This window comes from Varanus komodoensis, unplaced genomic scaffold, assembly GCF_004798865.1.
Source record: "Varanus komodoensis strain SLA01 unplaced genomic scaffold, ASM479886v1 scaffold2, whole genome shotgun sequence".
Taxonomy (NCBI): domain Eukaryota; kingdom Metazoa; phylum Chordata; class Lepidosauria; order Squamata; family Varanidae; genus Varanus; species Varanus komodoensis.
In genome coordinates, this window is record NW_025335568.1 from 60,926,992 (window position 1) to 60,942,087 (window position 15,096).

At 40.8% G+C, this 15,096-nt stretch overlaps 1 protein-coding gene across 5 annotated transcripts in view; it reads left to right on the forward strand.

Annotated features, from left to right (window-relative positions):
- Positions 1-4,913: 4,913 nt before the first annotated feature.
- The window catches only part of THUMPD2 (THUMP domain containing 2), a 17,601-nt gene continuing 7,418 nt past the window's right edge, over positions 4,914-15,096 (forward strand). Inside the window, exons 1-6 of one of the 5 annotated variants that reach the window (XR_006414612.1) lie at positions 4,914-5,161; positions 6,994-7,126; positions 8,256-8,659; positions 10,359-10,436; positions 11,893-11,945; positions 14,367-14,454. Coding sequence is in view for 4 of the 5 variants with exons in the window: in XM_044429213.1 (XP_044285148.1) it covers positions 5,039-5,161; positions 6,994-7,126; positions 8,256-8,659; positions 10,359-10,436; positions 11,893-11,945; positions 14,367-14,454 (879 nt within the window). In the remaining variant the exon portion in view is untranslated. Of the gene's footprint in view, positions 5,162-6,961; positions 7,127-8,255; positions 8,660-10,358; positions 10,437-11,892; positions 11,946-14,366; positions 14,455-15,096 lie in introns of all 5 variants that reach the window. The other 4 variants (XM_044429213.1, XM_044429214.1, XM_044429217.1 and 1 more) reach the window with 4 other exon arrangements.

The window sequence follows — 15,096 nt, forward strand, 5'->3', positions numbered from 1 at the left end:
TCTGTGAAGCCAACTCACCAGCCTTTTGATGAGAACACCGCAGTGCTCGCTTGCTCTTCGTGCAAAGCAGGATCTGAGCAGGGCCCGCCGTGGGGCACCACCACCTCCTGTTCCGTGGAAACGTGTGGGAGAGATGTGTGCCCTGTGCCCCACACCCCGAAGGCAGGATGACATTTTGCGCCGTAGGTGGCGCTCTCCCCAATTTGGGGGGGGCGGGGTAGCGGAAAATGTGGATAGACTTGAAGTATATTGTACCATTTTGAGTGATTGCATGGTTTCGCTTTTCACGAATATTTAATACGATTAACCTCGTTAGCAACATATGATCGGCCGAATTCTTGATAGCCTTATTTAAAAGTTTGACTTGCCAGCAAGATCACCTTTAGTCTTGCTTTTTGCGATGAGGTTTATTTCCCGACAAAAGGTCACTTTTAGTTTTGTTTTTTGCAATAGGGTTTATTTGAAAATTAGCGTGCCTAGGATTGTAGTCTTCAGAAAGAAAATAAGACTCACTTCTACACACAGATCGTGACTCTCTGAGCATAGAGCCGTGCAGTTGGACTAACTGCAGATTTCAGTTTCCGGGTCGATGCTAACCCCCCCCCCCCCGCGCCACCGCCTGGAGCGGAAGTTTCAGTTGCAAATATAGTAGGATTTTAGCGTGCTTGTGATTAAATAGTGCAGGCGGCAAATTTATATTTTTTCTTCCCAGCCCCGAAAAGAGAAAGATAGAAGCAAAGTTATAGATTTCTGTTCTTCCAGTAAAGGGTTGTCCGTCCAATTCTCTCTTTACTCAGAAGTAAAGAGGGTGGCAACTAGGGGAAAAGCCCACTGAGTTCAATCGCAGGCATCCATACAACGAGCATTTTATCCCTAATGGATTGAACCTTGACGTCTGAATTTCCTTTTGAGTAAATAAGCATACGAATGGGCTGTTTAGGTAGCCATAAGCAGGTAGCTATAAGTTACTATACCCTACTCTATTAGTGCTGCAAAGCTCTTCTGTAATATTTTTATGGGTCCTTGTTTCTAGCTGAAAGTTAAATGATACGTTATGTCCAAATGCTGGCTACATAACACGAAACTGAGATCTTTATGCGCACAGACGCTTTGTAATATGCCCAGAGAAAGCTGGTTGTGGGCGGATTAAAAATATAATTTAGAGGACAGTCCTTGAAGTAAGACTTCTGTCTCAGCACACATAGGATTATGCCTTTAATAAAACTTACTTGGATGTATGACCAGGCAGGCATGCACCAGCTTGTGGTACATGATTCCCTTAATCCTTGTGCCAAAGGCAAGCAAGATCTGTTTTGCACTGTTCTATTTGTATTGATTTAAAATTAAATTTCTATAGTTCTCACTGAGCAAGCACCTTCAAAACCTTCATAATTTAGCTCTGGGGAAATAGGTGGCAAGATATTGTATTTTGGGCTTCATTCAGATTCATTTGTATAGATAATTCTGCATTGTGAAAAAGGGGTTAAGGTAAACCCAGATAACACAAAATGATTTAAAAGTTTCAAAAAAATTGTGGGAAAGCATTCTGTACCAGTTGGGTATCATTCCCTAACAATGGGGTCAGAATATCCATGGTTGTGAATGATCATAACATTTATTTTTTTACTTACTTAATTTCTATACTGCCCATAAGCCCAGAACAAATCTCTGGGTGGTTCACAGAGTCAAAAAACCAACAATGCAAAATAAAACACCAAATAACAATGGCAAAATTAGTGACATTAAAATTGAATATATACAATATGAAAGCAACAGCAAGTCTACAACAACTGCATTCAAATTAGTTCAAAGGTACAGTAGCAGAACAATAAATACAACAGAAACACAGAGTTAAATTTGGTTTTAAAATAATTCAAATCAATTAACTATTAAAATGTTGGGTAAATAGGAGGGTTTTGGCCTGGCACCAAAAGGAATAGAAAGTAGGCACCAGGCACATTTCTTTGGAAAGATGATTCCACAGTTGGGGTGCCAGAACTGAAAAGGCTTTTCCCTTACTTGCCACTCCAAGGAGCTCTTGGAAAAGGACCTCAGACAATGACCTCAGGGTCCAGGTAGGCACAGAAGGGAGGAAGCATTCCTTTAGACATGAACTGCTGTCGCCTGTTCAGTGGAAATGTTGCTGCAGTGGGGCTTGTTCTTCCAGTCAAGGAAGAGCAGAGTAAACAGCAGCAGTTCACTTGTTTCCAAATATTTGGAGGTCCAAAACCAGGCCAACTCTGCAATAGTCTTAATTGTAAGATGATAGATGCTTCCTTAAGTTAAGGTGTCCTGTCATATCATTTGGGTGTTTATTTCACTAAGTTATTTATGGGTCGTACTAATGTTTTATTTGTTAGATATTCTTTTGAACAAAATGCTTAAATCTGGGCAGTGCATATGGTTTTCTTTAACAGTCTATTTTCTTTTTGCAACAATCTTGTGAGGTATTTTAGGCAGAGGAAAGGGGATTGGCCTGCTGCCAATGGGGGATTTAAACCTAAATCTTCTGATATCCTGTACTATATAGCCACTTTCCTCCATTAATGCCTTGCATGTTTTGAACGTCAATTCCCATCAACCTCAACCAGCAGGATTAATGGTCAGAAATACTAAGAATTATAGTCCAAAATTTAAGATTGGAAAAGACTGCCACAAATTCTTTCAAGCATGATTGTGCCTGTCTTTATATAGATCTTGTATTGGTGAGAGGGGACTGGTGAGGACTAGACCTAGTGGCTGTAGCAATACTGCAACACCTGAGTCATGTCACTGGTTAATAAAGGTTTGCAGGTGTATTTTGAGGAGCCAGTCTAATTAAATGCCCTCTGACTTGAACCCTGGGAAACAACTCTGAAGGTTACTTGAGCTGTATTGCTCTTTTTAAAAAATCAAGCCAGTACACCTCTCAAAATGAATCTCCAACTTTGTTGATATACAAACTACTGCTGTTGTCTTGACTTTTGTTATGTGCCTACTAAGAAAGTTGTGTGTTCACCTGAACTTGTAAACAAATCTGAGTGACAACTGGATTTTATATTTTCAAAAACAAGGATTTGGCATTTCTGTTTTTGTCCCAACAGTCCAAGATTTAACTTGAAATCTGCTCGTCAGTCTTCTCCCCGCTTCCAACCCCTCATCTGCTTTTTGTAATATCTTGCCAAATGAAGAGGTGCAATTTCAAAGGTTTGCCAGAATGTTGTGTCTATGTGGTTGATCTTAATAAAGCTATTGGCTTACCATGAATGTTGACATTTTTCTTTATGGACCAACATGACTTTGATGATCTGATGTGCTCCAAGGCAGATGTACCTATATTATATAATAGATTATATATATATATATATATATATATATATATATATATATTACTTAAAAGTTAATCTGCATCCATTGCATGGAGTGAAGCTAAGCAGTAATTTCTTCTGCTGCCATGTCTTTAGACAACCCTTTTCAGTGATCTAGTTCTAGTTCAGGGGAGGGAAGGCACCCCTTTGGCTTAGAGAATCAACATAAGGCTCAGCCTCCTCTTTCTGCCATGCCCTTTCTTGTCCTCTCTGAGAGGCAGCTGACACAGTGCTTTCTATGCCAGCTCTGAGGGGGACAGCTTTTGGATTTCCAGCTCGAAAAAATCCTATTCCCCCCACCCCCACAAAACATTTTCAGAATAGCCTAAAATTAAGCCCTTGCTTTGCTTTATGAATGTAGAAGTATGATTCGTATCAGAAAGAGTCGGCATGATGTGATTGTTAAGAGTGTGGGACTGCAACTCAAGAGATCCAAGTTCTAGTCCCCTCGCAGCCTAACCTCTCAGGGTTGTTACAAGGATAAAATGAAGAGAACCTTTTAAGCCATCTGTTTTCTTGCAAGGTATAAATGTAATGTGATAACAATACCATTCTGAACAGATCTGGTAATTTCATACATATGAAATTCACATACAGAAGTTTATGTAGTGCTAGACTTTTTGCTAGCTTTGTATCTCACCTTTGTTAGACACAAATCATTATAAGGATTAACTAGATAAAAGGTGAGGAGAGTTGAGCTAGTACTGAGAAAGAAAGAGATCTTGGGCTTGTGGTGGAAAGACTGTGAAATACCAAATTCCATGTTGGGGATAGTTAGGAAAGAAAATGAGAATAAAGCAATGAAGATCCTACTGCCCTGACACAAACCTATGGTGTGACCTATGTGCAGTTCTAGTCACCGCCCCTAAAAACAATGTGGTCGATCTGGGAAAACTGTAGAAAAAGGCAGCTAAATAGATCAAAGGAGTGAAGCAACTCCCCTATGAGGAAAGGTTACAATCGTGAGATGGGGGGGGGGGACATTGTAGAGGTGCACAAAACCCCATAGTGTGGGGGAAGCGGATAAGGAGCCTTTCTCTCCCTCCCTAGAAGTGGGGATTGTCCTATAAAGTTGATTATTGGAAGAGTCAAACAGATAAAAGGGAGCACTTCACTCAGCGCGTAGTGGGACTATGAAATCTGCTTCTGTCCGATCCAGTGACACCAACCCGGATGGCTTTAAAAAGGGTTTTGTGGAAGAGAAGGTTGTCGATGCCTCCTGGTCGTGCTGGCTATATGTGCCCTTCAGGATCACAGGCAATATGCGGCCACCCATAACGACGAAGTGGCCAGCAGCCCTCTTTCACTACCTGTTCCAATATTAAGGTCTGTGATCCTAATCAAGCTTAGGAGAAAGTCAGTTGAAATGAATAGGGTGTACTTCCGTGTATAACAGGGTTAAGCCTCGCCCCATATCGGGAAATGGCACGGGCAGCCGCCTCTTCTGAGGGGACCTGAAAAGCGCCGCAAGGCCGGGCTGCCTTGGAGAGCGGGCATTTCTCTCTTCCCGGCATGGAGCGCCTGCAGGCCGGGCGGGCGGGCGGACCAGGGAACTGCTCTCTCTTCGGAGCCCGGGCCGCGCGCGGCCTGCAGGCGGCCATCTCTGGACGAGGCGCGGCCTGCGTAGGAGGAACGGGAGGCGGAAACCTCTGGGCGGGCTTGGCGGCTCGGCTTGTAGGCAGCGAGCCGCGATGGCTGACCGAGGGCCGCGAGAGGAGGGCGGCGAGCCTTCAGCCCGCTACTTTTGCACGGCGGGACGCGGCATGGAGCCCTTCGTGCTGCGGGAGGTGCAGGCTCGGCTGGGCGCCACGCAGGTGAGCGGCGGCCCTGTGGCTGCGCTTAGGCATCGGAGGGCTCGGCTTGTGAAGGGAACGCAGCTCTGCGGTGCAGGGTACTGGGCGATTCAGGGGCAGCGCCCCCTTTGGAAGGCCGCTCGGGCGACCCGGGTGTTGCTCCCACACACGGGCGTCTCCGAGCGGGCAGGAGCAGTCCCTCCTTGCGGCTTGGAAGGCCCGTGCAGACGGCGCCTAAACTACCCCGAGGAGGTTGCTTCTCTGTACGCCTTGGAGGACCCGTTGTGATAACTTGGGCTTGGGCAGGTTTACTCAGAAGTCAGCCAGTTCACTTTTTCTCAGGTAAGTGTGCGTAGAGCTGCTTCGCTGAGGCAGTGTTAGGAAATGGCCCGGATCTTCCATTTGCAGCCCCGAATTTCTTGAGGCCACCCTCCCCACCGCGCTGCTGCCCACGGGCACTTGCTGAAAGGTTTATTTGGTCTGGTTTCTGAGCTTTGCCAAAGCTCTCTGGGCAGTTAACAATTCATCCAGTGCGATAAAATACAAATTCAAAAGGACAGTATAAACGTTCGGTACAAAATTCGAACGGTTGAAGCGAGTTCAATGTAAATCAAGGGATTTGCTACCATAAGATGTAGTGATGATCACCAATTCAGACAGGTTTAAAAGAGGTCAAAATTAATGGAGATGGCTATGAGTAGCTGTGAGTCATGAGGGTTGCGTTATCACGATGATAAAGGAGTAGTGCCAGGATTTTCTGCTTGGTGTCTTAGTTGGCCACTTTGGGAAACAGGACATGGGACTAGACAGATCTTTGGCCTGATCCAGCAGGCATCTTCGTAATCAGCTGCCTCCTGCTACTTGTCAATCTTGTTTCTCTAAGGCAGGTAGCATCCCACACTCATCTGAAAAGAAAGGGTTTATCCCCCTTTACATGTGAAAATTTAGGTATGTACATACGACTTCAGTACTGAAGATTCCCAAAATGGAATAATTCAACTTTAACTTGGAGGCCTGCATTGAGTAGGGGCTTAGACCTAATGTCCGTATCGGTCTCTTCCAACTCTATTATGATTCTAAAGCAAAATGCTTATAAAATAAGTTGTTGCTGCAGGATATTTTTTTGGGGGGGTGGACAGTGTCTAAAGCAAAAACTGGATGTTGTCACACTGGGGCCAAGCAGTCTCCCCTTTCTTTGGTTCATTGGTTCATCATCGAGGCCTGTTAACTGATGTTAAACCACAGGTCCTTGGTTTTGACATACTGGGCAACTCATTTAATACAAGCCAGAAACTAAAACCTGAAATGGTGAGTGAAGCATAGCAGTTGATGCAAACTTGGTGGGCTAGGGTGAAACAGATACTTGTTGTTTAGTAACAATACATTTTGCTAACATTTTTTTCTTCTTGATGCAAAGCTGTGCATTGGTAAGATGAAGTGCTTCTTGGTAGGCCTAAATCAGGCAACAGTAGATACCACTTCCTGTTCCAGCTGGACTATCTTCTACCACAGCCTTCCCCAACCTGGTGGCCTCAGAGGCATTTGGTGTGCAATTCCCAGAATTCCCATCTAGCAGGGCCATTGACGGGATTCTGGGTGTTGCAGTCCAAATGTGTCTGGAAGGCACAAAGTTGGGGAAGGCCGCTGATTTGTGCGTACAATTCCAAGGGAAGAAGGGAGGTGAAGAAATCAGGCATCTTGTCCTGCTTTTACTTTGCTTTGCTAGTGTTCTGTGATGATCCACTTTGAGGACTTGAGACAAAATAGAGGACATAATTCAGTAAACAAAAATAAGTCTGTTCTGGAAAATATATTTTTCAGATTTATTATATCAATATACATTCTCTATCAAGGTAGAATATGTATCAGGAAAAGTTTTCTTCAGTACAAATGCTGAGTTACGTATGCTGAAGAAGTTGAAGTCTGCTGAACGATTATTTTTGCTGCTGAAGAAATATCCTCCACTTTCCATCTCTAGAAATAAAGGTAACATTTTACTGCTTTGTTCTTGTCAAGCCCAAAACTTGTCTAGCCCAAAACTTTTTCTCTTCACCATGTCCTTCCTCTCTACTTGTGAAAAGAGTCAGTGCAATTCATTTTCAGGGCTGAATGTGGGTTAAACCAAGGTTTAAATCCCTTCTTAGCTGTGACCTCAGGCAGTTAGCTATCTCTAGTTCTTGCTTACCTAAGTAGGTGATTAGGAAACAAATGCTTCTTAGAAATCTTTGGAAGGCAAGATATAAATTTGAAACATAAGAACACTGCAGGGACTTGTTGTAGCAAATCCCTGCTTAAATGCTTTTCCAAATAAAAATTATATGGAACAACCATCATAGTGCAGGGTTCCCTTTCTCTTTTACATTGCTCCTTTATCCCACTTTACTTGTGTAAACATTTGTACTAGCTTGCCAGAAAGCTTAATCTATGCAGATATACTTGTATGAGCCTGGAGCTTGGCTTGCTATTTTAACATAAGTTCTTGTACCACTTCAGATCACATTCCTAGTGTGTCCATGCAGTTGACTTTTGAGGAATACATTGTCCTTAAAAAAAACAAAAACAAAACAGAAACAGTTACACGATAGCTTTTAAAAGTCTTTTTCTTAATTAAGAGGTAGGAAATCCCATTGCATTTTAGTAAAAACCAGGAATGATCAAATTTGGTTGTTCCTTGAATAACTAAAAATTACCATAGGTTTCATTCAAGCTTTACACCTAACAGCCACTTAAAACTAGCAACATAATCCTGGCCATATTTGCAACAAAGAAAATCACGTTGATTTTCAATAGGATCTAGAAATAGAATTGGAATCAAAATTCACCTGGAAGTGTCTGTTTAAGAGGAGCTTTATGGTTGATTATAAAGTTTAGAGACTACCCTGTTGTTTTTCCCTAGTCCTAGCTTAAAGTCTGGGAAGGAGGAAATTATCTTGCAAGGTTACTCAAGGACTGGATGTAGGGGAAGGGGATGCAGATCTTAAAGGGTCTTTCTCTTTTTTCATCCCATAAAGAAGCATTCAGTGAAATGAATTTCAGTGTTTGGAAATACATAGCTATGTGGTATTAAAAGACTACACTGCACAGATTATGCATTAAGACAATATTTTTATTTTAGGAAAAGTAATCCATGACATTCAAAAACTTGTAAATGAGAGTCCAAAATGTTGGCTGGATATTATTACCCTTTGGAGAAGTCTTCACAGTCAGGAGGTGAAACAAGAACATTTATGTCAGGAGTATCCAGATTCAAAAAAACGGAAATTGCAAGAGGAGGGAAATACCAGAAATAAGAAGAAGAAGAAAGAAGTAACATTAGAGATAATTTCTGATGAAAGCCAAATAGAAGCCCAAGAAAGATGTGACACAAAAGAGGTTCATAAAGACTTGTCTCAAGGCAGGTCCTCTCTAGAGAAGATTCCTCAGCTTATCCAAGAGAAATCTGTTGAGAGCAGCAGTTGCTTCAGCTTCAGAGTGTCTTGCCGCTGTAGTGGAGCACTTGCAAAAACATTTACTGCACAGGTATGTCAAAAAAAACCCCCTGAAAGTCTGAATTTTCAAATGCATGAAAATAGAACTGTAAAACCTCATAAACCAATATATGTAATCAGAATCAACCAGAAATCAGTGTTTTGTGAAATATCTTAAAGTATCTCAATCCAGAAGCATTCATTGTAATATCTTTCTGGACTTTTCTTTAAGAATGTATGGCTAGTTTAAATAGCTGAATTCTTCCCTGCAGCTTGTCTTTGGGCAATCTGGCAGATCTCTTAGATGTGGCTGCTACAACAAATTCATGCAAAGTAGCTGCCACCTCATTGTATGTAATATTAATCATACTTTACCCTTTCTCCATGCAGTTTGGTACCATGTACAATTGCAAGGAGTAATTTAGATTTCAAAGCAATATTCAAAGAATATTGATTAATCAGGGCATCATTTTAGCCCACTAAACTTCTTAAATTAATCTAATCAACTAAATGTTAAGCCATAGAAAACATGCACTTGAGGCTACTGGTGTGTTAGTGACAAAATGTTCTATTTTATATTATAGCAGTTGCTTTTATATGTGCAGCTGCTTTAAATCCTCTGGACTAGAGACATGAGAATTTTATTTTTCTTGCAAAACATGTGAGCATGTCCTGTGCAAAGCCCTGAAAACAAACAAGTATATGTCCACCAAAAATGCTAGCAAATTGTTGGACATGTGCTCATGTTTGATTTGAGCAACTGTTCCACTTGTACAACTATCTTGTACATATTTCCTAATTTGTGCAAATTTCCTTTGCAGGCTGGTCAGCTCTGCTTTAGTCTGTGGAAGAAAATAGTGCAAATTAGGGCACTTATACAAATTTCACACTCTGTCACTGCTTATTTTGCAGTTTTCTCATTTGTGCTGATCACAAAGCAAGATCACAAAACTGAAAAGGATAAGGTACAAGACTGGCAAGATGATGTTCAGAGAACTTTAGCAATATATAACCTGTTTTTCCATCTCTGCTCAGGTGGTTGGAAAAAGTGTACAACACTTTAGGTGTACAACCTAAAATATGCTGCAAGTGCATAGAAATGGATTTTATTTCTTTTTATGCATAATCAGTAACTATTAAATTTACTGAACTGCAGATATGTAAGGAAAATAGCACTGTTTGAGGAGGTTATTTGAGAACTATTAACATTTTGCACTCTGATAAACCCTTTAAAAGAAAGATGAGGTTTTTTTTGAGTTCCTATTAATTAGAAAAGGCAGGTGTGAAATGCAGAGTTTTGTCTGATCACACATACTCAAGTTAAATTTCAGAACTGTAATTTCTAATGGTTTGGATATCAAGCAAAAATTTATGTTCTAAAACAGACGACTGTTAATAGACATTGAAGAAAGCAAGGAAGAAACAATTCTGTTCTTAATTCTGATGCTCATTTCAAGCATCTCTGCAGACTGGATAATGAATTGTTTTTTTATATATTACTCCTTGTCTCACATGCTGGAAACATTCAGATAATCATGCATAGTGTTATTTTCAGCCCAGAGTTTAGAAAAAGTTCCACTCAGTAAAGTTGGAATTACGTGAGAGTGGAAGGGCATAAGATGGGCTTGTTTGTGCATGCTAAGGTTTGTTTTGTTTCTTAAAAACATCTAGCTAACCACTGCAACTTCAGCAATTCATTTGTCATCCAGCTACCCAAGTATCTTTCAGCTGACTTGTGATTGGCTTTTCAGGAGATGGGAAGAATAATTGGAATAGCTCTTATGAAGAGTTTTGGATGGAAAGCAGATTTGAGAAATCCAGATATAGAGGTAATAAACAAACTTAAGAAATTTAAGTATTAGCTGTGTTTGTCACTGCTTTCTTCAAAACCCGAATGGCCTTTTTAGTCTACTAGATGGAATATCTATATGTATTCTTATTCATCCACCCAAGAAAAACATTCTTACATCACACTGATATTACTGCAACATCTTGATCACATTAAGATCTGTGTGCTTTTATATATTTGGGGCAAGAAGTGTGGAATTCTTGCAGCATTTACGGTTAATTACATAAGGAGCACTAGATTTGTTTTGAGTTTTCCTCCACCTGACCTCTAGCCATTATCCTTCTTGCTTCATCACCCTCAGTTCCAGTGTATACCGAGGAGCCTGTCAGCCTCTGCTGGAGGGGAGAAGGGAGCTATCATGTCAGTTGCTTGAGTCATCTCTGTATTCCTCAGAGCAACCTGAACTTTGGCAGGAGTGCCTACCATACCAGTTGGAAAATCCCCCAGGGACTTCTGGAATCCATCTGGATCCATCAGCCTCTAGGGGTGGCCCATCTTAATGGATCTCCCACCCTTGCAGAGGGGAAAAGGAGGCAATAGTCCAAACCCCAGGAGGAAGTGATCCAACCATGACAAAGGGGTAGATGTTAGCCCCCCAATTTTCAGACCACCATTTTCCTGGCCAGTCAAAAATATCAGGGCCAGAGTGTGACCTTTTATATACATTGGACTGGTGACAGCCCCATGGTAGTCATGGCTACCATGAAGTCCTGAGTAGTCCTGGACAACGTGGCCTTAGCATGGAAGTTGAGATCCCCAGGACCAGCATCCTGGAAGTTCCCAACCCCAGGTCAGAGACCACCTCTGCCAACTCAACGGGGTGAGCGGTACACCAGCAGGATCCCTAATCTGTCTTGATTGTCCAGTGCAAGATAAAGACACTCGAGGCACAAACTAGAGTAGACAGGAAGTCTCAAGAGGGAGATAGACTCTTAATAGACTGCGGACACCACCCCTGTCCCTGGGCCTATAGATGATGCTGGTACCATACAGACGACCCAAGTAGACAGAGCTGGGAGAAGGTAGCCCCATCGGCCTCTTCCACCCAGGTCTCAGTTATGCAGGCCAGGTCAGCCCCTGATCCACAATTAAATCATGCAGCAGGAAGCTCTTATTGTATGCTGAACTGGCACTAAGCAGCAGCAGCAGCAGCACAAGGCGCAAGGGCAGATTTGGCATGGTTGCCAAGAATCGCCCAGCTGTGGGGAAGCACCAGAAGTGGGGAGACATCTATTCCCTCTTCTCCTACACTGGCTGAGTCCTCTTACCAGATGACAGGGCAATGTAAGTAGATGACAGAAACCAGGACAATGTAGATAGATGACAGAAGGCAGAGCTGATAGCATGTAATAAACGTTCCCTCAGCATCCTGAGTTCCAATCAGCCAAAGCTAAAATTACAAGTAATTATTTAATGTAAGTTTCATTCCCTTTCAGATCTTTGTGCATCTAAATGATATGTACTCTGTGATTGGGATCCCTCTTTTCAGGTAGATATAACATTAAACAACTGTTCACCATGTGGTCCTTGGGCAATAATTCACTGAAGAGAAAAGGGCTATTTAGTTCCTTCTAATCAGAGATTTTTTGGGCAATATTAATATTACTTAATTATACCCAATATTAATAAATATTCAAAACTTTGGAAAGGGGGGAACTTGCAAATGATGTTGTCCAAAGAAACCTGGCAATTTCTTTGCCAGTGTGGCGTAGTGGTTAAGAGCATGGGACTGGAACTCAGATGATCTGGGTTCTAGTCCCTGTTCAGCCATGGAGCCAACTGGGTGACTTTGGGCCAGTCACAGACTCTCAGCCCAACCTACCTCACAGAGTTGTTGTAGGGATAAGATGGAGGAGGAGATGTAAGCTGCCTTGAGCCCTTTGTAGGAAAAAAGCAGGATATGAATTGAAAAATTAATTAATTAAATTAAATTAATTTTGGGAGAATCTAATCACAGCAACTGTAAAGCAAAAAAAGCAGAGGGAACCCTGCCTCAAAGGTATCTTACATCATGTAAGATTAACAGGATGTATAGCTTGGAACATAACAGATGTGGATATAAACATTCTTATTATATGTATAAATTGTCATTGTGACAAAATTAAATCATACTGTTTTGATTTTTATTATACTGAACTATTAATGGTATGATAAGGTATTTTGAGCTGTCTAAAAGGCTGTGTAGAAGTCTCCAATTTGGAAATTATTAATAATTTGATGATATAGCTACAATAATTGCTTATTGGGAAAAGATTATTGATCCTTCTCTGGCAAATTACAATTTTAGCACATGGGATGTTGCTATTGTGGTGGAATTGGCAAATAATATAAGGTCAAGAAAAAGCCAAATGTTTAAAAATAGTTTTTTTGGGAAATAAGCATACCTCTGTTGCTTTCTAGAATGAAAATGTCAGAATGGTGTTCATCCCTGTACTTTATTTCATTGCTCTAAAATGAAGGAGGGGGCTGTAGCTCAGTGGCAGATGCATACACTGTATTGCAGTCCAGCATCAGTAGTCAGCAACTCCAGGTAGGGCAAGAAGAACTTCTGCCCTAAAATCCTGTAAAGATGCTGCCAATCAGTGTCAACAGTACTGTGTTAGATTAATCAATGAATGCATGAATGTGTAAATATGGAAATAATTATGAATAGTTCAAGATGTGTTATTGTTCAAATAAAAATGAACTAAATCACTACTCACAAAGCATTAGGATCCTTGATTCAGGGTGAAATTTTAGCAAGCTTACCATGCATGTCTGTTGCAGCAAAAACAGAGCAGTCTGTAGCTCCTTAAACAGGGTATCATACTTACTGCAACCTATTAAAGCTTTATGAATTACAGCCTACTTATGTCAGATACATGTAGTTTTGTTTTTAATTAGTAAATAAACAGAGATATAGATACCCAGTCCTTACACATTGGTGCATTGAAAAAGTAAACATTACAGAAAAAGCATGAGATGTAAGAACTAACAACAGCCTGACTGTTAAACAAAACAATGCTTTTGTGTTGTTTATGATGATATCGAAACTCATAATTGATGGTGGTTAGGGAAGCAACAACCTAGACTTGTAACCCATGTTTTTTCGTCCACTAAGAGTGGGCATTAAAGAGCCAACACAGCCACTTGCCCCACTTCATTCTTTGTTAACTAGGTTGTTTTCATGAGAGCCTGAAGTTTGTAGTCATGGTGATGTTATTATGTATTTTGCTGCCTAAATCAACAAGGAAAAAGTTAACTATTTTTGTGAGAGAGAATCCTCCGATTTCAGTTAAATCCAGTTTCAGTGGAATTGCACTCACAAAAAGTTTATGCAGAAGATTGCCTTTGGGGACATTTTGAAGACCTGTTGAAATGTGGTGACCTTTCACTCATCTTCAGAGTGCTTTGGGAAATGTGTGTACCAGTAACTACTACCCTTTGTTTTCCATTATAATTTTTTCACTCCTCTGTTCACAAAGTTATTTAGTCTTCTATACACATTTGTGCATGTTTATTTGGATAGGTAACCTGCCAACTGTGCATAAATAGAGGGAATGCTGTCCAGTTCAGATACGAGTATATTCCCAAAGCTTTTTTTGTGAATGTCACTGCTTATGTACCCAAACCAGCACCATTAATGAATAGGATAGAGGTATTGGCAGGTTTAGAGGAACATAAAGGTTTACAGAAGTACAAAAAAAGAAAACAGAAAAAACTTGCAGGGAACCCCAAAATAACCGAATGAATCATGGTGCTGAATGATTGTTGGGAAGGAAACTTAGGGTGAAGATATAGAATATACTAACCCAGGAAAAGTACTTGCTACAGAATGTCTCTACCTTGAAACATTTTATTAGAAGGCCCATCTGTGCAAATACACACAAAGAGAAAGAGGATGGTATCTAACAGTGTTTACTGTTCACAGACTTCCTTTGGCAAGCAGGGAATATATCAAAACTGCTGGATTGCGATCTACAATTGCTTGGGCTATGACATCTCTTGCTGAAATCAAGGTAATGAGCAAATAGTTGCTTTAGCTACTGAGCAACTGTTTTGGGAAGTTCACAAACTCTTATCATTAAAAGTGTTTTAATGTGCATGATTGCTAGTGTAGTGTGTAAGGCCACAGTCATGTATGGACTCACTTGAAAGTAAGCTCCTCTGAACTCAGTTGAACTTAATTTATTAGTATTATGATGTGAGATCATTCAGCCCTAGTAACACTTACTAGTAATTTTATGTAAAATGTGAACCATAAAGATTACTTGATAATGTATGGATTCTAGTAATATATGAGGATTTTAAATCATTTTCACCTAACACTCAAGCATGGTGGTTGACATAGGTCTATCAACGGAATCTGTGACTAAGAGGATTTACTACACAACTACATTGGATTTATTTTACGTTAGTATATTTGGTGGGATTCATCTGAAATTAACGTCACTGACCATAGCCATGATTTCCCAGATAAATAATGGTGAACTTTTTAGAGGCCGAGTGCCCAAACTGGAACCAAAACCTGACTTATATATAGCAAAGTATCAATACAAAAATAAAACGTGAAAACTGAGGGTTTACTTTAGAAAAAACACATCAGAGCCAGTCGAAGCATCTCTCTCTCTCTCTCTCTCTCTCTCTCTCTCTCTCTCTCT